The sequence below is a fragment of the Abramis brama genome (genome assembly GCF_963993115.1).
Source record: "Abramis brama genome assembly, chromosome: 10".
In the NCBI taxonomy this organism is placed as follows: domain Eukaryota; kingdom Metazoa; phylum Chordata; class Actinopteri; order Cypriniformes; family Leuciscidae; genus Abramis; species Abramis brama.
In genome coordinates this window covers 24242120-24263372 of record NC_139972.1, presented here as the reverse complement: position 1 = coordinate 24263372, position 21253 = coordinate 24242120, and the positions used below count along the sequence as shown (strand labels likewise).

Here is a 21253-nt window from a genome sequence, read left to right as displayed (position 1 = left end):
GGATGTAATGGTTCAGATGAGATTAGATTTAAAAAAAAAAAAAAAGAGATGACAAAAGCAAATCCATTTTGGAAATAAAATACCACGTACTACAGTAAAAGCAGTACTTTTCATCTGAGCACACCTGACTCTTGCATTGCAGCCTTAATCTAGAGGGTCTAATCCCTGATAAAATGTCCCGCATTGTGATGAGAACAGAACACAGAGGCTCTACTGACCCAGGAAACAGGCATGGAGCAGTAGAGGGAGGTGTAGGGCCCAGTCCTCCTTCACGCTGTGATCCACCACCAGCTCCGTCATGAAGATCACTGCTATGTTACACCTGAACCAGACAAAACACACTGCTCTTTCAGTACATGAGCAAAAAAACACATACCAGCAATGACCTTTCAAAAAGAACAGAACATATTCACAGCTGTGACAAAAAAAATTCTTAAAGGAACTATGTTGGTTTTGTCGTTACAGTGACGATGGGCATTGTTATCATAGTTCCTAAGTAGACATTGGTAATGTGTTATCGCGGGGGTTTTTTCAGGTCAAAGGGGCTCTGGCGACAGCACTGCAGCTTCTGATCATCAATTTTCCATCTGTCTGATAATTGCAGAGTGATATGCTTTAAGATTCCAGGATTATATAATCTGCGGGACTGATAAGAATTGTGTTTGATGAGAGATTAAATCAAACCGAGTCAAGTTACAGTGCTTTAAATGCCAGTGTGTAATTCTAGACTGGGTGACTGACTAGACGTTAACAGTGAATTTAAATCTGAATAAAAGGTTGTTACATAATATGAAGAAGTAGAGCGTATAGAGTTATTTTTGTAACTTAATGACTGCTTTAACGTAAATAAATAAATAATAAAAATGCAACTATCACTGACTGTCTATCACTTACGATAGAAATCTATGGCTGGAAATTTTAAAGTGTAGAAATATTACGATCATATTTTTGTTAAAGCATTTTTATAAATTCTTCAATAACATATATGATATTTGTTATAAATTTGACATAATTTGACATTGTCTGGCTGAGGTGGAATTACTTCTCTAGATAACATTTCCAGTGGGTGACGTTTGCTTCAGGTGTCCATGTAACATGTAATTTCCTGGTATATTTGTGCAGGTGTAACGGTCACCAGCTGGAGTGCCCTTGAGAGCCACCAGAGGGCACTCCACATCAGAATATTGTCATTCCCTCACAAACTACATCTCCCATAATTCTCTGCCTGGATTTATCAGCGCTCATTGTTTTCAGCTGTGTCTCATTACCTTGTTTAACTCACACTATAATAGCCTGGTTTTCACATTCATTCCATGCGAAGTCTTGTGTATGTGTTTCACTGCATTTCTGAGCTTGTTTGTATCCTGTTTCTACCGTCTCCTGGTTTTCTTGATTCTCTGCCTGTCCCCTCGGATTTCTCTCTTTGCCTCAGTCCTTATCTGTTATTGTCTGGTTTGTTTGTGTATGACCCTTGCCTGGATTTGGATTACGATTGTGGATAACCCTTTGCCTGACGTTGTCATAATCAGATTCTAGTCAGTGCTCCAGTGGGCTGTGATTATGGGGCATGTTTCAACCGAACCAGGAAAGAAAATGCCTCTGCACTTAATTGGATAGACCAACAACCAATCAGAGCAACGGAGTAAGTGACGTATGTTCTTCGTTCATCTTTCCGATCGAAAAATGCCTTGATCGCAGTTCTGTTCCTCTTTAATGCGATTTAAAAATTAATGCGCTGTCGATATCTTCTATAACAGACGCGATGGTGGAATCTACACATCTCCATTCTCCAGCGGCAGTCATCTTTGTTGTAAACGAATTCAACCCAAGTGCTCTTTGGTGACGTGGATGACGTTACTGTTGATCATCTGTCCATCATTGTATAAAGCCTGCCCTGACAATTTGATTGGTCCGAACAGCTCTGGATCGAGCATAGTTGCTCCACAACGGATCAAGTCCAGACCGAACTTCCCAACCTCAAATGTTGTGGGCGGGGCTAAGTTCGGCTGGCAACCAGGCTAGATAACCCTTTAAATAAATACTGCATTTGGATCCTCAACCTTCGTGTCTCAGAGCAGTTCGTGACAGCAGGTTTACCAGATGTAGCCTACATGGTCACAGCATGAATTGAAATCTTTGTTATAACTAGTGTTAATCATAGTAAAATGATGACAAGATGATAACAATGTCATTAAACGATAACTGTGACTACATAACTTATTTTCACAGACATTTCTCCTCCTCCAGTAACAAGTACAAAATTTTTGGTTAAGCTTTCAAGATATGAAAACTGCTTAAAAATTATCATAAAAAAAGTAATAAAAAACAAACAAAACAAAAAAAAAAGTATAAAATACTCTGGAAGCTTAACCTGTGGAGGGGTCCTCGTGGAGTGATGGTTTCAGGTAGATAATCGACCAGCGGTGCCCAACAGCCTCCATTAACTGGCATGGGAAGAGGAAGCGGCTGATTGGTTTCCAGCACACTTATAAGCCACATGGCATATGGTGGGAGCGGCTCACCTACAGACAAAGCAAAAAGAGACAAACAACACGCCATGCTTGACCGGTATGCCTTTCATCTGTGAGACTTAAATAAAACAGGATTTTACCCTTGAAGCATGAGTGGTATGTAGACAGACAAACTCCACAACTGTCATCCATCATGCTTAATGCAATCATGCTCAAAAACCATTAAGCTTAAGCTATCTCAAGCTGAAATGTATTACCTGAGCCGGCTATCAGAAATATCTCAAATTCAAGAAAGAAATGAGATGGTCTTCACTAAAAGTTATTTTTAATAATATTTAACGCCCTTGGGCCAGAACTGTCTTGACATCTATGGCCAAAGGGGAAGCATCACAATTTAGACTTCAAGAAATTGAACTTTGCTCAGAAAATTGCTCAGAATCTCCTCCACTGTATACAATAAATATCAATCATTCCTGAGCTGTTTTAGTCCCTCTGTAGGGTTATGAACTTCACTCACTCTTTTCCTCGTCGTAGGAACCTCCAGAACTGCTGCTGTACCGAGACTCCAGGCGGTTATGTGCTCGTAAGATGTTGCTCAGCCTTTGGTGGACAGAAATGCATATGTGTATGATGCAGTTGCAGAATCAAATTTAAACATGCTAAATCATTTTGTTATTGATCAAGGCAGTTAACCTTAGGTTGCTCCAGGGGAAATGTATGGCAAGTCTCTTTAGATAAAGGTATCAGCTTCAAGCTTATGTTTGTAATGCTCATTGTGGGTTTAACCTCAAACTATCATCAAACATGAACAGGGAAAAGAGTCTTATGCATATATGTAAATTGTGTGGTTTGTGGGACATACCTGTCATCACATTCCTTTGTGATTGGCGAGTTATCCGTGTCAGGGATGTTTTCCTGGCCACACACTAATGTTTTGCTACTGGAAGGTGGACCTTTAGAGACATATTTATTAATACAGCATGTGTCATGTGATATACAGTATATGATCAACACATGATCACTATTTCACCTTCATTTTGCTTTTTGCTGATTTGCCTTGACAGATATATACAATTCAGTTATATTCAGAATACAGTATTGTTCAAAACTTTGGGGTTGATAAGATTTTGTAATGTTTTTGAAAGAAGTCTCTTATGCTCACCAAGCATTTATTTGATTAAACATATCGTAATACAGTAATATTGAAAAATATTATTACAATTTAAAAAAATGTAAAATTATTCCTGTGATGTCAACAGTCTTCAATGTCACATGATGCTTCAGAAATCATTTTAATATTCTGATTTGGTGCACAAGTAAGATTTCTTATTAACATCATTGTTGAAAACAGTTGTGCTGTTTAATATTTTTGTGAAAAACTGTGATACACTTTTTTCAGGATTCTTTGATGAATTCTTTGAAAGAACAGCATTTATTTGACATTTTGTGACGTTATAAATGTCTTTACTGTCACGTTTGATCAATTTAATGCATCTTTTCTTTTCAGAATAAGAGTATTACTTGCTTTAAAAAGTGACATTGTAGATGATTGTAATCATCTAGCATGCATACCGGAAGTGGTGGTGGTAATTTTGCTTGTGGCTGAAAAGCGGTAAAACGGAGGATTGTCACAGTGCACCACAACAGGGTTCACAGGATCTGTCTGCTGAAGTTCATAAAGCAGCTCCTCCATGGTTTGAATGGTGTTGTTGCGACACAGATAGATCACCACCTTCTTAATCTGAGTATAAACAGAGGACAGTCCACATACTCAAACTGGACAACCTAGCTTCCATTCTTTAATCAAATGACTTGTGTTATCAATAAAAACTTGACATTAAACCAAAATATAATGAAATAAATAAATGTAGGACTAACGTGGGGCAGGAGAGAGGTGTCGCTGCTGACTCCACATAAGCTGATGAGGAACTGCAGGGTGGTCCGCAGGTTATTAGACCAGCGTTCATTACTGACGAGAGCGTTCCAAGCATTCTCCATTTCTGCACCTGGGACATCATCACCATACTAGCACACACAGAGACACACAACTCAACATGCTGTTGTTTTTTTAGTTTAGCAAAGACTAAAGTAACAGGGATTCACTGACATACCTTTGCGGTCATGAACATGAGGTTGTTTAGGACCAGAGAAGAGGCCTGCATTGACCCCCAGCCCGTGCCACGGAGCAGGTGAGGTGCTGAGGTGTTGTGAGCGTATCCCTTCCTGTTGTCCCCAGGGCTGTTCGAACTCGAGACTGTGGGCAGCAGACCTCCATCCACCAGCTCAATGTTACTGAGCCAAGGGAGCAGGTAGGTCAGCATTACCTGACGCCCGTTTGGATGAGTGCTGGGAAACCTCTGACTCACCTCTAGAGGGAGAGATACAAAAAGATAAAGCTTCATAAATACATATTCATAGATATTAATGGTGTTTCTACATGTTTGGGTAAATTTGCTGTTGGCTAAAGGAATATTCCAGGTTAAATGCACTTTAAGGTCCAGAAAGGAAAAATGTGTTTAAACGGAAAAAAACTATAATTTACTTGCAGTGAAAGACTATGGTGCAACTGTACTGGAGAGGTAAATGTACAAAAATATGACTATTTCTGTTAAAGTACTTTGATGAATTCTTCACTAACAAATATTTGATAGTTGTTAAAATGTGTGTGAAATATTAAATAATATATAAGTCGTACGGTTGAGGTGGAATTACTTTTCTAGGTGGGTAAGTTTGCTCCAGGTATTCATGTACAATATTTTACAGATAATATTTTTTTAATAATATTTAACAATATTTCATTTCCTGGTATCTTTCTGCAGGTTTGCCAGATTAACACGGTCACAAAGATTATAACTTTACACATTTCTCCTTCAGTAACAAGTATAATGTTTAAGAGTTCTGGTTATATTTTAGAAACAATGTGACAACTGCATATTTTAAATGGAAATTATTCAAAATTATTTTCTATGATAATCGACAGCATGCCACAGGATTTGTTATCTTTAACTAAAACTATACAAAATCATTTTTATTAATTCAACTAAATATGAAATCAAATAGATGAAAAACTTTACTTAACGAAACTTAAAAACTAGAATGTTGCCTTGGCAAGTAACTAAAATAGAATAAGTTTAAGTTAAAGTACTAAAATAAAAACTAAAAGTAAAACTGAAATAAAAATGAATTAAAGATAAAAAAATGACAACAGCACAAAACAAAATTAATAAAACTTTAGAAATAAAAAAGTTTAAAACTTTCTAGAAATAAAATTAAAACTGAAATTTAAAGCAAAAAATTTCATTTAAAATACTATAGTAGTATAGTATAGTATTCGTTTTAAATACTACAGTAGTATATAAATAATATTAAAATAACACTGTGCCACAGATGCTGTTGATTGAGCTTAAGCTGTATTTAAACCATAAAGAATTCCTTTAAAGGAATAGTTCACTTTAAAATGAAAATTCTGTCATCATATACTCACCCTCATGTTGTTTCAAACCTGTATGAATTTCTTTCTTCTGCTGAACAGAAAGGAAGATATTTAGAAGAATGTCAGTAACCATACAGTCTCTGGGTCCCATTGACTTCCATAGTATATTTTTTTCCTACTATGGAAGTCAATGGGACCCAAAAACTGCCTGGTTACTGACATTCTTCTAAATATCTTCCTTTCTTTTCAGCAGAAGAAAGAAATTCATACAGGTTTGAAACAACATGAGGGTGAGTATATGATGACAGAATTTTCATTCTAAAGTGAACTATTCCTTTAAGATCACATTTTGCAGTTGAAAGTTTATGGTTTTAAGGGTTTTCAGCTATAAGAGAGTGTCATTAACAGCCATCTTTATCCTTCCATTTAGTACCTGAGAAAAGGGGCAGGGTAAGTTCAGGGTACATCCTGGCAAGTTGCTTAGAAAGCTGGGTAACAGAGAGACTGTAGAGGGGAGGAAGAGGCCCATGTGTCCCATACAGGATAGCACCACTTTTCTGTTCCACAATCCTCTTAGAATACACAGACAGCTTGGCCTCCAGAATCTATTTAACCAGAAAACACAGACACACACACGAAAGCATATAAACAGATTAGCACACACACCATTTAATCCAGGACACTTTCTATTATTGCAACACTTCTTTGGCAGAGAATGTTCTCTTTCTGACCTGCATTAATTGCATAGCGATCTCGTAGATCTCCCTGTTGGTGTCGGACGCTTTGAAGAGAACAAGGTTCAGCAGAGTCACGATATCACTGGAGTAGTTTCTATGAAGGAAAACAAAAAGGATCACCTACATAAAAACAACTTAAATTGGTTTTGCTAAATGTGTTAATGAGGGGCTTCATTCCAAAGATACGTCTAGTCTTGGCACTAAATATGTAAACAAATCATCATGAGAAAGAATGTAGGCAAATGCCACCAAAGCTCTACTGAATAGGGGTTTTATCTGGTGTGGAAAATCTGGCAAAAAGAAAACATTTGAAGGAACCAAACTTTATTCTTGAGCAGCAAATCATCATATTAGGATTTCTGGAGTAATGATGCTGAAAATTCAGCTTTGCATCACAGGAATAAATTACATTTTAAAATACATTAAGCTAGAAAAAAACATTGAATTTAAATTGCAATATTATTTCACAATATTATTATTTTTGCTGTGTTTTTGATCAAATTAAACACGAGTCTTTTTCAAAAACCTTTCATAAATAATCTTAACGACATCAAACTTTTGAACGGTTTAATGTGCATTAAACTGAAAAAAAATCAATATTAGCATAATAGTGTACCTGCTACCACAGACAGTGGCAATGGCTTTGAAGCAACCAGAGGCCAGCTGGCAGGAGCCGGTGTAACATCGGTCCACGGCCCAGTTAAACAAATTCGCCTGGTCTGGGTTAAGTTCCAGCAGAAGGACCACCACCTCACAGCCCAGCTGATGCACCTGAGGAGGATCCGATCAGAGGATCACATTTGTTATCTATTGAAGTGATTGGTGATTCAAAACAACCTTAGCTGGTGGAGAAACAAGGTTACTTTGATTGGTTGGCCATCTTGACTATATGGTGGCCAACAGGTTCTGAGCTTAGCTAAGATGTTTTACCAGTGCTAACCAGCTTGACCTTGGCTTCACTAGTTGGTAGTCAAACTGTTTGACTAGTACGTAAACCATCTTAGACCAACTTGGACTGGCTAATGACCAGCTTTGACCATGTAAAACTAGCTGCCATCAGGTTTCAGATGGATTTTTCAGCATGTTTCCTAAAGGTGTGTCAGTATAATTGATGTTGAAACATCTTAAAACAGTCTAAGCTGCTTCTGGTCTTAGCTGGCCAAATCAGTTGGGGCAAACTGGTCTGGTTTGATGGTTTTGGAGGGGATGTGGCACTTATCCAGGCTGGAAGACCAGTTATACCACTGTATACCAATGAAGACCAGCTAAATTTTTTCAGGATAGATCCAGTCATGAGTTTCATATAATTTACTAAAGGCCTAATATATATATATATATATATATATATATATATATATATATATATATATATATATATATATATATATATATATATATATATATATATATATATATATATATATATATATATATATATATATATATATATATATATATATATATATATATATATACAGTCAGGTCCATAAATATTGGGACATTGACACAATTCTAATCTTTTTGGCTCTATACACCACCACAATGGATTTGAAATGAAACAAACAAGATGTGCTTTAACTGCAGACTTTCAGCTTTAATTTGAGGGTATTTACATCCAAATCAGGTGAACGGTGTAGAAATTACAACAGTTTGTATATGTGCCTCCCACTTTTTAAGGGACCAAAAGTAATGGGACAGATTAACAATCATAAATCAAACTTTCACTTTTTAATACTTGGTTGCAAATCCTTTGTAGTCAATTACAGCCTGAAGTCTGGAACGCATAGACATCACCAGATGCTGGGTTTCATCCCTGGTGATGCTCTGCCAGGCCTCTACTGCAACTGTCTTCAGTTTCTGCTTGTTCTTAGGGCATTTTCCCTTCAGTTTTGTCTTCAGCAAGTGAAATGCATGCTCAATCGGATTCAGGTCAGGTGATTGACTTGGCCATTGCATAACATTCCATTTCTTTCCCTTAAAAAACTCTTTGGTTGCTTTTGCAGTATGCTTCAGGTCATTGTCCATCTGCAATGTGAAGCGCCGTCCAATGAGTTCTGAAGCATTTGGTCACAACATGCTTTTCTTCACAACATTTGGCCAGATCAAGAACACATCCAGGAGGTAGGTGTATGTGTGTCAAAGTCAAAAATCAAGAGAAGACTTCACCAGAGTCAATACAGAGGGTTCACCACAAGATGAAAACTATTGGTGAGCCTCAAAAACAGGAAGGCCAGATTAGAGTTTGCCAAACAACATCTAAAAAGCCTTCACAGTTCTGGAACAACATCCTATGGACAGATGAGACAAAGATCAACTTGTACCAGAGTGATGGGAAGAGAAGAGTATGGAGAAGGAAAGGAACTGCTCATGATCCAAAGCATACCACCTCATCAGTGAAGCATGGTGGTGGTAGTGTCATGGCGTGGGCATGTATGGCTGCCAATGGAACTGGTTCTCTTGTATTTATTGATGATGTGACTGCTGACAAAAGCAGCAGGATGAATTCTGAAGTGTTTCGGGCAATATTATCTGCTCATATTCAGCCAAATGCTTCAGAACTCATTGGACGGCGCTTCACATTGCAGATGGACAATGACCCGAAGCATACTGCGAAAGCAACCAAAGAGTTTTTTAAGGGAAAGAAGTGGAATGTTATGCAATGGCCAAGTCAATCACCTGATCTGAATCCGATTGAGCATGCATTTCACTTGCTGAAGACAAAACTGAAGGAAAAATGCCCCAAGAACAAGCAGAAACTGAAGACAGTTGCAGTAGAGGCCTGGCAGAGCATCACCAGGGATGAAACCCAGCATCTGGTGATGTCTATGCGTTCCAGACTTCAGGCTGTAATTGACTGCAAAAGAATTTGCAACCAAAGTGAAAGTTTGATTAATGATTGTTAATCTGTCCCATTACTTTTGGTCCCTTAAAAAGTGGGAGGCACATATACAAACTGTTGTAATTCCTACACCGTTCACCTGATTTGGATGTAAATACCTTCAAATTAAAGCTGAAAGTCTGCAGTTAAAGCACATCTTGTTTGTTTAATTTCAAATCCATTGTGGTGGTGTATAGAGCCAAAAAGATTAGAATTGTGTCGATGTCCCAATATTTATGGACCTGACTGTATATATATATACCATGAATTGCATAATTAATATTATGCATGAAATTGCATGAATAATAATCACATTTAATCACCAAGTTCACTGTTTCCAATGATACACACTACTATTCAAAGTTTGGGGTCAGTAAAGTGACAGTCAATACATTTATGTATGTTACAAAAGATTTTTATTTCAAATAAATGCTGTTCCTTTGCACTTTCTATTTATCAAAGAATCCTGAATAAAATATATAATGGTTTCCACAAAAATATTAAGCAGCAAAGCTGTTTTTAACATTGATAATAATTGATCAGAAATGTTTCTTAAGCATTAAATAAGCATATCAGAATGATTTCTGAAGGATCATGTGACACTGAAGATTGGAGTAATAATGACTACTGAAAATTCAAGTTTTGCCATAACAGGAATAAAATATACTTTAAAATATATTAAAATAGAGAACAGTTATTTTAAATTGTAATAATATTACAGTTTTTCCTGTATTTTTGATTGAATAAATGTAATCTTGGTAGGCATGACACTTCTTTCAAAAACATTTAAAAAATCTTTTTGACCCCAAACTTTTGAACGGTAGTGTACAGTCTTGTTCTAACACAAATATGTCAGAGCTCAAAGCCAGACTTTCACTTCAAGAACCAACATTTGCAGAACAATGAAAACAAAACAATGCTCATTCACAAGCTGGGAAAGAGAGACACATCAGTGGCTTATCTTATGAAAAGTCCCTCAGGAAATTTGCACTGGGTCAAAAGGCAAAAATCATTTTAAAGATGGTTGTGTTGGTATAGCGCTATCAACACCAAAGCAGCGAGTGAGAACGTATGTGGGTCAAGAGTGTTTGGCTGCATACCCGCAGATCCTGACAGGCAAGGATGTTATCCAGCCACTTATAGAGGTAGCCATCAGGAGAGAGCCCTACGTTGTCGAACACAGGGCCACAACAAAGCACAGTCGACATGGCCTATGAAAGGAAGAAAAAACAACAACATTCTTTCATGCAAAGCTTTCATGAAAAACTTGGAATTTCCTGTTTTGAGGAAATCACGTCCTATCGTGTCTAACAGGACAAAAAAAAAAAAAAACTTCAAAGAAACAGGGAAGAGGCTCACAGGGCTCATATCATGTTCTGGATGTTTGTATGTTTTAATGACGCCAGGGTCTTGAAATTACAAACCTTTTACAACTGCTACAACATTATATATGATCGTCTTACAACACCTGCCTTTCCATTATGGGGAAGGGGTTTACGGCAAAAGCTACACATACACACACATACAATGTAGCTTTAGAGGTGGGTGTAATTTTTCCAGATATCCTAACCTGTTACCTGAAAAAACTGACGTGAACTATATGTTTACACGTTGTCAATCTGCACAGAGCCGACATTATGTGAACAAGGTTTCCACAGACAAAACAGAGCACACATGCACCGTCATCACAAATGGACTTGTTCGTCACTTAATGGACCCACTTTTGTCTCTTTGGCATGTGTCTACATTGAGGTCTTGCACTGTAAATGACTACATCACATACTAGGCTATAAGAGGACCTCTAGAGATAAAATTAGTGGTGTATATGTCTGTGGTCTGAATTAACAACACAAGCAATGTTTTAAATTAGAGCCATGGTTAAACATCATCCCGCTCCATTGCTTTTACATGCAGATTTTTCCAAACAAATATTAATGTAAAAATATGTATTTAGTATTATTATTATTTATGATAATGTTCCTTTTAAATAAAACTGATCTTTTTTAATTACATTTTTAATCATATATACTGTATATATATATATATATATATATATATATATATATATATATATATATATATATATATATATATATATATCAGCAAGTATGCATCAAATTGATCAAAAGTGACAGTAAAGACTATTCTAATGTTACAAAAAAAATCTATTGTAAAATAAACGCTGTTCTTTACTATTAAATCAAAGAATCCTGAAAAAAAAATATTGTGGTTTCCACAAAATATTAAGCAGCACAGCCGTTTTCAGCTTTGATAATAAATAGAAATATTACTTGAGAACCAAATTAGCATATTAGAATGATTTCTGAAATTACATTTCAAAATATATTAAAACAACTATTTTGAATTTCATTTTATAATATTTCACAATATTACTGTATTTTTGATCAAATAAATGCAGCTTTGATGAGCATACGAGAATTTCCAAAAATGACCCTAAACTTTTGACCAGTAATATCTTTTGAATAATATAAATATTAATATTAAATATTATTTATGAATAGTGTACTTTTTTTAACCCATCCAAAAAAAAACAAAAAAAAAACTGTGCAACAGACATTGAGACAACATAAAAAAGGTTATCAAAATAATTATACATTATATCAGCGTAGTCTGTACTACCTTAAGAGCACAATACTGGTATCGAGTAATCTGATGGTTCCGGTCACTATAGCGATCCAGGGGCGTGAACATTATGCTGAAAGGCCCAGCCCATTGGCTGAAAAGGATGAAGAGATGGTGTCGAAGGCTTTGCTGAGGGAAGAGGAAACGCCGATGATGCACTATGATACAAATAAAAGAAAAAGAGGGAGAAAGAGGGATTAGATCTCAAAAGAAGGGAACATTTGGGAAAAAAAACTCTATGATTAAGAAATTTGAAACAATTAAAAAAAAGATATGGTTTTAGTTTAGCCTTTTCAAGCAGAATAGGGAAATGGCTGGCCATTGTACAACTCTTTTCATTTGCCCATGAAGTGGCTCTCCATCTAATCTACTGCTTTTTTGGGCAGTGCCTCCACTAGGGAGTCTAAATCAAGTCTAGAATACACCGTCACCTAGCAATGAATTCCATTTCCTAAACAAAGAAAATGTGGAGCACTTCCCAAAGCGAGATACAGCTTCAAGTCCGCCAGTCTGACATCATTACTTAATGTGGTGAATAAATATTTTAAGTAGGAAGAACAATATTATGACTATTTATGAATTAAAACGTGCACTGATAAATTGAGCACAAACAGGAATCTGTATTAAGAAAGTTAATGGGCTAAATTTTGATTTCCTGTTGACATTAATTGTATGTTGAGTTTGTGAGATATCTTTTGCTTCCTCTTCACCTGGGACACACTGTATGAGGTTGGCCACCATGGCGCTGAAGTGAGCTCGAATGTCTTTAAGAATCTCCATGTCTTTGTCATTCTCAGCTTCCAGAAGCATCCGGGTCAGGTCCACATACTCAAGAAAGAGAGCGCCCAGGGCCAGCGTATCGCGTTCCAGCGCTCCATTAGTGCTGAGAGACAGAGAGGCGGGATCATTTCATGTTTTATAGCCTGTGAGTTCATAATGAGACGCAATGGAGGAGTCCAAAGAACAGAATCCATAATAATAAGATCCTTCTCACCTGTCACTGATGACACCGGCATCCGCCAGCAGCTCAAAGATCCTGAGGAGCTGGAGTCTCAGCAGATCTCTTCTCTCTCGACGTTTTTTATTCTAGCAGACACATTACTAGAACAATTACTTTACTATAAAAACTTTCAAGAATTTTTGTAGTTTACAAGTCTGGGAATCCAAATTTTAAGAGTCACTGACATTTTAAGGTTTTCCATGATCATATGAATCTTGTTTTGCAAGATAAGTCATGTATGCATGGCTTGAGCGGGCCATTTACGATACAGCAAGTAGCTGATCTGACTAAACAATATAACAAATTATATAACTGACCTCAGGTCTTCTTTCCAAAGCTTCCTTCATCAAAGGATGCAGTTCCTCAATCAGCTCTCTGTACGAGACATAACAAATATAAAATCAATAAGGCTAAAGAAGAATCAATAATGTGCTTCTAGGGTTTATAGAGCAGTAATTGCTCCATTTCCCGAAAATACTTTTAAGATTCCAAGAATTGAAATAAGCAGACATAAATAATGTAATATGACATCTGATCACTGCTTTGGAAGAATTTATAGTTTGTTCAGATTTATGGATGATCTCAAAATTGTGTTGTGAAAATCAAGTGAAAATGAAAAAAAAAATAAAGCTTTTTTTAAACATTTGCTTATGAAAAAATAAAAGAAAAAATGTTCCAGCACAATTCTAATTACACCAAAAACTGAACATTGTTCTTTGACTGACTTTTTTTTTTTTTTACTTGCCTGGCCATTCATGTTAAAATTATATGCGTACAGTGTTTGTGCATCGCCTTATCAAAGTCAAAGAATTCAAAAACATGACAATCACACAACTGAGTTATGACTAGAATGTGAACATCAGATTTATGCTGCTCTTCACATCTTATCTTTAAAAGTCTTACACTGAACTTACATGACACATTAAAACAGATTATATAAACATAATCAAAAATGACAAAGAGTGGACTTCAATCTGGTTGCATAATGTCATGGCACTATGAGAAAGTGGCGTCTTGTAGGAACTAGAGTCATCTAAATACCTACAATGGTATCGGATTTCACCAAATGTGAGAAAACTGTTCATGTCATCAGAGATCTTAAATATTTATATATGTGCAACATAGTACCTGAAAACCAGTGAATTTGTGCGGCCAAATCCAAGCACCAAAGATTCTGTGATCTCAATGCTTTCTGAACGCATCAGAGGGACCAACTGCTTCAGCAGCCAGGCCACAGACGGGGTGCCCAGGATCTAATGAACAAAGCGTAAATCAGTGATTCCATCCAGTTATTAAATGACTGACTGGGGCGTATGACTGTAGACATGACTGGTGCGTGATGCTACAGAGGCCCCACCCACCTTGTTGTCATAGCTGTTGTTGTTGTCTGTACTGGGAGTGATGATCTCAGGGGTGGAAGCCCGAAGATGACCCGAGCTCATGATGCTGGGTTTGGCCACACCGAAACACAGAATCAGATAGTTTCTCCACAGAGGCGCAAAGGTGTCAGCTGAACCAGCCGAGCTTGTCTTCTTGGCGTTAACTGGGTTGCTAAAAGATGAAGGCATTTAAATGAATGAACTGACTGATGTAAAGTAAAAAAAAAAAGCAAATTAAAACTAGTTATTTGTTGAACAAATTAACTCACGTTAAAACTTCAGATAGAATTATACTACTGTTCAAAATTTGGGGTCGGTACGATTTTTTTTAATGTTTTTGAAAGAAGTCTCACCAAGGCTGCATTTATTCGATCAAAAAAGACAGTAAAACAGTAATATTGTGAAATATTATAACAATTTTAAGTACAGTAACTGTTTTCTATTTTAATATAATATTTTAAAATGTTATGGCAAAGCTGAATTTTCAACATCATTACTCCAGTCTTCAGTGTCACATGATCCTACAGAAATTATTCTGATATGCTGATTTGCAGCTCAAGAAACATTTATTATTATTATTATTATCAATGTTAAAGCAACAGTTGTGCTGCTTAATATTTTTGTGGAAACCCTGATACATTTTTAAGGATTATTTGATAAATGAAAATTGTGTTGAGTTAACATGTATAATGAATGTACTGCATAAAAAAAAAAAAAAGAGTAGTAGAGTAGAAGAGTAACTAAAATAGTACTGTACAGAGTCTGCTATCAGGGGCAGAACCATTTAAACAAGTGCGGCTATGGGAGGCCATTAAGAGCTTAAACTTAAAGATAGAGATAGTGTTAATGCTTAAAACCCTCCTGCACTTTGAGGTTTAAGCCTGGTCAACTAGATTTAAATGCTTACATAACCTATTAGACTGTCACAATAGTTAAAGCTACAATGCAGACCAATCAACAGAGTGACCTCTCAATGATAAATAGATGTAGGTCAAATGGACATCCATCCCTCACCTGGGCTCAAGTAAAGGCATGAGGAGCTGCAGGCGGGTGAAGGCGTAGGGCCAGGCGTAACTGAGCGCAGTGGGACAGTGCTTGGGTAGGTACTCCTGTCTCAGAAGGCTGAAGAGGCACAGAGCCCAGGGTTCCTTCAGGGACTGTGCCAAGATCCACACACGAGACGGGCTCCGCACGTCATAGTGGCTGCCGAGCAGAGATCCGTTCCACTCCACCAGCCACTGCAAGTCTGCCTGCTGCCCGGCGGCGAGAGACGCCTGTGGGGAAGTGGAAGGGGAGAGATCATAGTGGCAACAAGGGAGCTCAAGATTTGGGGGATTTTTGGAGGGTATTGATGTTACAGACAAAACAAAAAATGGATTTACACTAAATTTAGCTCTTAAACGTGCCAGTTTAATACTGGCATCTGGTATCTATGTGATTCTGAATTTACACAAATCATTGTTTGTCTAAGTCCCACCACCTAATAAATTAAACTCCAAGCTCAGAGAAGTAAAACAGACTTTCTTATAAACTCAGAACAGAAGACACTTTGTAGATGTCCTCTGAGACTCGCCTGTGAGCGAAACCGCAAATGACCGAACACAGAGGCACTCACCGAGTCAGCCACCGCCACGTGGGCAAAGCTCTCGAGCACCACTGGGCTCAGCTGGTCCAGTACATCTATCATGGGCCTTTCATCTTCCTGTGTAGACCATATTCAACCATAAAATGAGCGGATGTATAATCAAAGGCCTATATCTGATCAAGTCGGGCTCCAAACGGCTCTTACCTCAGTCTGCCCGATGGTGAGGAAAATTTGGCGGACCTCTCGCAGGATGGACACGGCTAGTTTGCGCGTGCCTGTCTGGCAGGAGCACAGCAGCACTAAAGCAAGACCCTCAACAGCATGCAGGACTGTAGAGTGAGGGGTCCGTTCAGCAGGCAGCCTGGAGCCAGAGCTATTCTGTAACAACTAAAGAGCACATACACAGCTTTATTATATTATATTATATTATATTATATTATATTATATTATATTATTTAAAATATTGTGTATATTTTATATTATTTTACATTAATAGTAAGCCTAAAATAGCTCTATTTTTTGTATTGCTGTCTAGAAGAAACACCTGAGATATCAAAGAGTTCTTTTTGTGTTTTTTTCTTCACTAAAGGCAAAAAAAAAAAAAAAGTTTTTTTTTCTTGCCACTTACTTCAGTGGAGCAGATCTTCGATGTGTCCAGGCTCTTGCTGGTGCTGAGAAGGGCCAGTTTCCACTGTGTGAGCAACTGCAGCAGTAATTTAAGTGAGGAGTCCAGCAGGGTTTGGTGTGTGTCCTGAACCTCTCGGAGCAGGAAGCTGCAGTAGCCCAAGAGAACTTCCTCTCGCCAGTCTGAGAAGTCCAAGAGCAGGCTCTGCAGGGAATTCTGGGCTATCAAACGCAGTTCATCATCCATATGGATGGTTAACCTGCCAGTAAAAAGACAAAACATGGTCCATATTTGCCTCACATAAAAATATATAATAATACTTTTTGTATGCATGTATGTGTATATACATATACAGTATATATATACTTCAGTAGGTGTTGACAAGTGATCGTCTAATAAGTGAGTTCATTCAGTCAACCAATTCATTCAAAAACACTTGCTGAATTCTGAAACTGCATACTAATATACTACTCGTATTACTTTTACCATATATTTCTATGGCAGAAATAGTACGAGCAGTATGCTAGTATGCGGTTACATTATATATATATATTGAAATGTGTATGAATAATACATTAGATTTTAAATGATAAAATAATAAGTATAAAATAAAATATATAAATTATCCATTACATTTTATATAAAAAATGTATTTACTATATATATTTTTATCAGTATATATTTAAACATTAATTTTTTCCTGAAAGTGTTTCACCTTTTCACCTTTAAAGGTGTCATCGGATGCCCATTTTACACAAGTTGGTATGATTCTTTAGGGTCTTCATGTAAAGTTTGTAACATAGTTTGGTTAAAATTCCTCAATCGTTGTGTAAAACGACATCCTTTTTACCTCCTCAAAAACAGCTCTGTTCACAGCGACCCGTTTCGGTGCACGTCTCTTTAAATGAAAATGAGCAACTGCTCACCTCACCCCTCTCTTCCATGGGGGGTGTGGACACGACACATTAAGTGCTGCCTTGGCAGACAGTTTACAAATGGCTGAGGGTGGAAATATGCTAATACGGGACAGTTTGTCAGTGGTCGCGGGCGGAGCATGAGCAATATGACATCATATTGCTCAGAAAATCCAAACGGCTTAATTATTGAGAGTGTTTAGACTTTCTGAGGATAAAAAAAAGGAGTGAATAGATTTTTTTTCATTATATGGTGGTTGTGTCCACACACTGCAAACACCATATAAAAGTGAATTTGGCATCTGATGACCCCTTTAAAATGTTCTCCTACATATCTAAATAGTACCATGCACTAAGACTCATAAATAATCAATGTACTTTTCAAGATCTTTCACTACAGCGAAGAAGCCACTGCAGCTCCAGTGGTGGAAGTTCACAGAAAGCCTGAACTAGCTGGCTGACCTAATGGCTTAAACATGAAGAATTAAGTCTGATAAGACCAGACTCAGATTGCACTGGGACATCCTATTCAAGCTGGGGGCAGGGAGGGATCACATTACTGAATCTCTAGGAAACCTGACCATCGGGCAATTCGTCGAAGCAAATGTTTCCTGCTCACATGCCCATGCACACATCGAACAAATACACTCACCGAGCCAAAAGGTCTATGAGCTCTGACTTGGACATGCCATCAGGAAGGATGCGTGGAATGGCGGCCATGCATGTCCTAAAGAGGTCAATCTTGGGTTTCCTCTCACCCCTGTCAGTATAGAGAGAGGTCACATAAGCTCAAACAGAAATGAGTGCACTGATAAGCTCAAGATTAGACTGATGGGTTGGACAGGTGTGTACAGAGTATCAGATACACCAGATGAAACATTACTGGACATAGACAAGTGTCATGTGTGACATACGTAATCATTTCCTCGGGCTCCTTATTCAGCATCTGTGCGTTACTCAGCATCATACAGCGACCAACCTCCTTATCCAAATGTCTGAGGATATTGTCTAAAGCTTTCCGCACTTGGGGGTAATATAGGGACATTCCTAAGTGTTTGGAAAGACAAAAACAGTTGGAAAAAACTGTGATAGACAGTCATGTTCTTTAACAGTAACAGAGTTTAATGAGAAAATGTCAATCAATATCATTGAGAAGACTTACTCTTTTTTGGTAAAGGTTTGCATGTCATTCATGTTTTTCAACTTATTCTTCTGTTTGTTATCCAGCGCAATAACATTCATGCACTGAGTTTTCAGTTCCACAGACAAAAGTCTTGATTTTATTGAAATGATTCTTCTAAAAGTAGAACAGATCAACTCACCTATGACTTTAGCCTCATCTTCAGTCAGAGGTTTGCTCAGGAACGTCTTTTTGACTCGCAGTGTGTTTCCAGAAGGGAGCGTGGCCCCCGTGTTCGGCATGGGAGGCTCGCCATCTTTCTGCTGCAGCTTGTCGGCAATGACCAGGAATGCTCTGAGACCTATATTCATTCTCTACAGAACAGACATACTCAAAATCAAGATATGAGTGCCATAACACTGAGATAAAGCTGCTACATCTATTGTAATTTAACAATACTTTACCTCTGGATTAAGACTAAAGGCTTTTGCAGGTTTCCCAACACACAATAGGTCAAAAATGACTTCTTTCATTGCAAAGTCAAGTCTTTCCTGTAAGATAAATCAGAAAAAGGAAATGCAATTTGCATTTGCAATGATGTGGTATGCAAAAAATTGTACATATTTTAAGAGAGAGTTGCAAATAATGATGGGAATCTAGCTGTCACAGTCTATTTATTTTGGTAACAACATTAAATCCTTTATCCTTAGATGCATGCACAGTTTGCACAACAAATGAGAATTAAGTCTTGTATAATGGTTTAACTGCTAACAAGAGATTAACATTGAGGTCTTAGTTTTAGATCTGACTGTTATTTAATCGCAGACATACCTGTGCAATAAACTGGATAATTTTAACAAATATATTGAAAGGCATATCTTTAGGAACCACGCTGCGGGATCCTTTAGGGAACAGGGTTGTCACAATAGAGTTGAGGCGGCTGTGGGGACAAGATTGCAGTCTTTAGCAATAACAAGTTTTGGACAATGTCAAAGCATAGTTACACAGATAGCTTGTTATAAGTAGCATTCCATTACAGTGGCAGTCTTGAACCTGGCCTACTTGTGGAATTCGATTTTTCGATTGTGGAATTCGAAGTCACAGCTTCATGATATGTAGTATTCAAATCCATGGTTTCTGATATTTATGACCTGCTATAATGCAATACATCCCTCTCGCAAGAACTATGAGCTGACCGGTTTTTCTGCATCATATGAGCCTTTTATGATCCTTGTGGTTCCAGAACTAACTTCTCCCTCCCATGCTTTAGATATCTAATATCATGCCAAACTTTGTTCCTCCTTAAATATACACTACTGTTAAAAAGTTTGGGATCGGTAAGATGTTCTAATGTTTTTGAAAGAAGTCTCAGTAGTGCACAACACAAGAAAAATTAAAAAAGCAAATAAACAGTAAGTTAACAACACAGTGGAATCAAGCCACAACACAATGGAAATGAGCTACAACATGACGAAAATGCTCTCGTTCATTTCTCGGCCCCCAGAGTTAAAGTGTTGTGGCATGTTTCTGTTGTGTTGTGGCGTTTCCGCTGTGTTGTTAACTTAAAGTTTGCTGTTTAAATGTTGTTGTGCTGTGCATTAATGTGCCACTGTAGGAATCAAATGATATACAGTATTTATTTGAAATACTATTTTATTTAGGTGAACAATCAACAGATAAAACATTTAAGTTCAAATAAAATTTGATTAGTTTTGGTGGTATGGTTAGGTTTAAGGGTGGGTTAATGGATAAGGGAAGGGTCAACAATAGCTGTAATTACAGAAATTAATTACAGCTGTAATCACATGTAGGTAGTTTTATGTACAATGTAAGTATGTACACAAATCATTGCATTGTATCAGTTGATTCATTTAAATGTTATTACATAGTACTTAAAGACACCTAATATAAAGTGGGACCGTACTTTTATATACAGTAGTATGCATTATTCATTTCAAACTATGCATAAACTGAATAGCCCACAGTCAAAAAACTATCACCACAACTTCCTTTTCTGGTATTGAAATCCTCTAAGGGCATGTACACCCTTTCCCAAACAATGTCAACCATATATCATATTAATCCTTATTAATCTATTGTGGATTAGCTACATAAGACATCTAAACTTGTCCACTGTTCCTTTTTGGCCCTGAAGATCAAACAAGGGTGTGTATAAGGTTTAGTTTGCCAAGCTTTCAATTCCCAGAGGACGATTTTGGCGTTCCAACACCCATCACCCATGACCACCAGACTCCCTTCTAGTCCTCTCCTTTCTCCACCCATTTTTGGCAGCACTGTCAGTAATTACCAAGTCTTCTACCCCTCCGCTTGAGGCACGACGACTGTAATGGATTGCTTGTTTACTCGCTGCCACTTAGAGGGCTGAGAGATGTGGTCACACCCCCGGCTCGGTGGACTGGCGGCCATGGGAGGGGCAGGGTACAGACTTGTTTTTATTATTATTACTT

The 21253-nt window shown here is 37.4% G+C and overlaps 1 protein-coding gene across 5 annotated transcripts in view; it reads right to left on the bottom strand.

The window, feature by feature from the left end:
- The window catches only part of frya (furry homolog a), a 72539-nt gene that overhangs the window by 22968 nt on the left and 28318 nt on the right, over positions 1-21253 (bottom strand). For all 5 annotated transcript variants that reach the window (XM_084126976.1, XM_084126973.1, XM_084126974.1 and 2 more), the window contains exons 13-38: positions 19617-19725; positions 19250-19336; positions 18988-19159; positions 18580-18712; positions 18318-18425; positions 16755-17010; positions 16331-16513; positions 16157-16243; positions 15556-15815; positions 14524-14713; positions 14291-14415; positions 13480-13537; positions 13157-13248; positions 12873-13045; positions 12160-12320; positions 10620-10730; positions 7258-7412; positions 6636-6735; positions 6338-6509; positions 4583-4839; positions 4350-4496; positions 4044-4212; positions 3334-3424; positions 2989-3071; positions 2372-2522; positions 219-322 (exon numbers count right to left, since the gene is read on the bottom strand). In XM_084126976.1, coding sequence (XP_083983102.1) covers positions 219-322; positions 2372-2522; positions 2989-3071; positions 3334-3424; positions 4044-4212; positions 4350-4496; positions 4583-4839; positions 6338-6509; positions 6636-6735; positions 7258-7412; positions 10620-10730; positions 12160-12320; positions 12873-13045; positions 13157-13248; positions 13480-13537; positions 14291-14415; positions 14524-14713; positions 15556-15815; positions 16157-16243; positions 16331-16513; positions 16755-17010; positions 18318-18425; positions 18580-18712; positions 18988-19159; positions 19250-19336; positions 19617-19725 — 3734 coding nt within the window. The remainder of the gene's footprint in view (positions 1-218; positions 323-2371; positions 2523-2988; positions 3072-3333; positions 3425-4043; positions 4213-4349; positions 4497-4582; positions 4840-6337; positions 6510-6635; positions 6736-7257; positions 7413-10619; positions 10731-12159; positions 12321-12872; positions 13046-13156; positions 13249-13479; positions 13538-14290; positions 14416-14523; positions 14714-15555; positions 15816-16156; positions 16244-16330; positions 16514-16754; positions 17011-18317; positions 18426-18579; positions 18713-18987; positions 19160-19249; positions 19337-19616; positions 19726-21253) is intronic.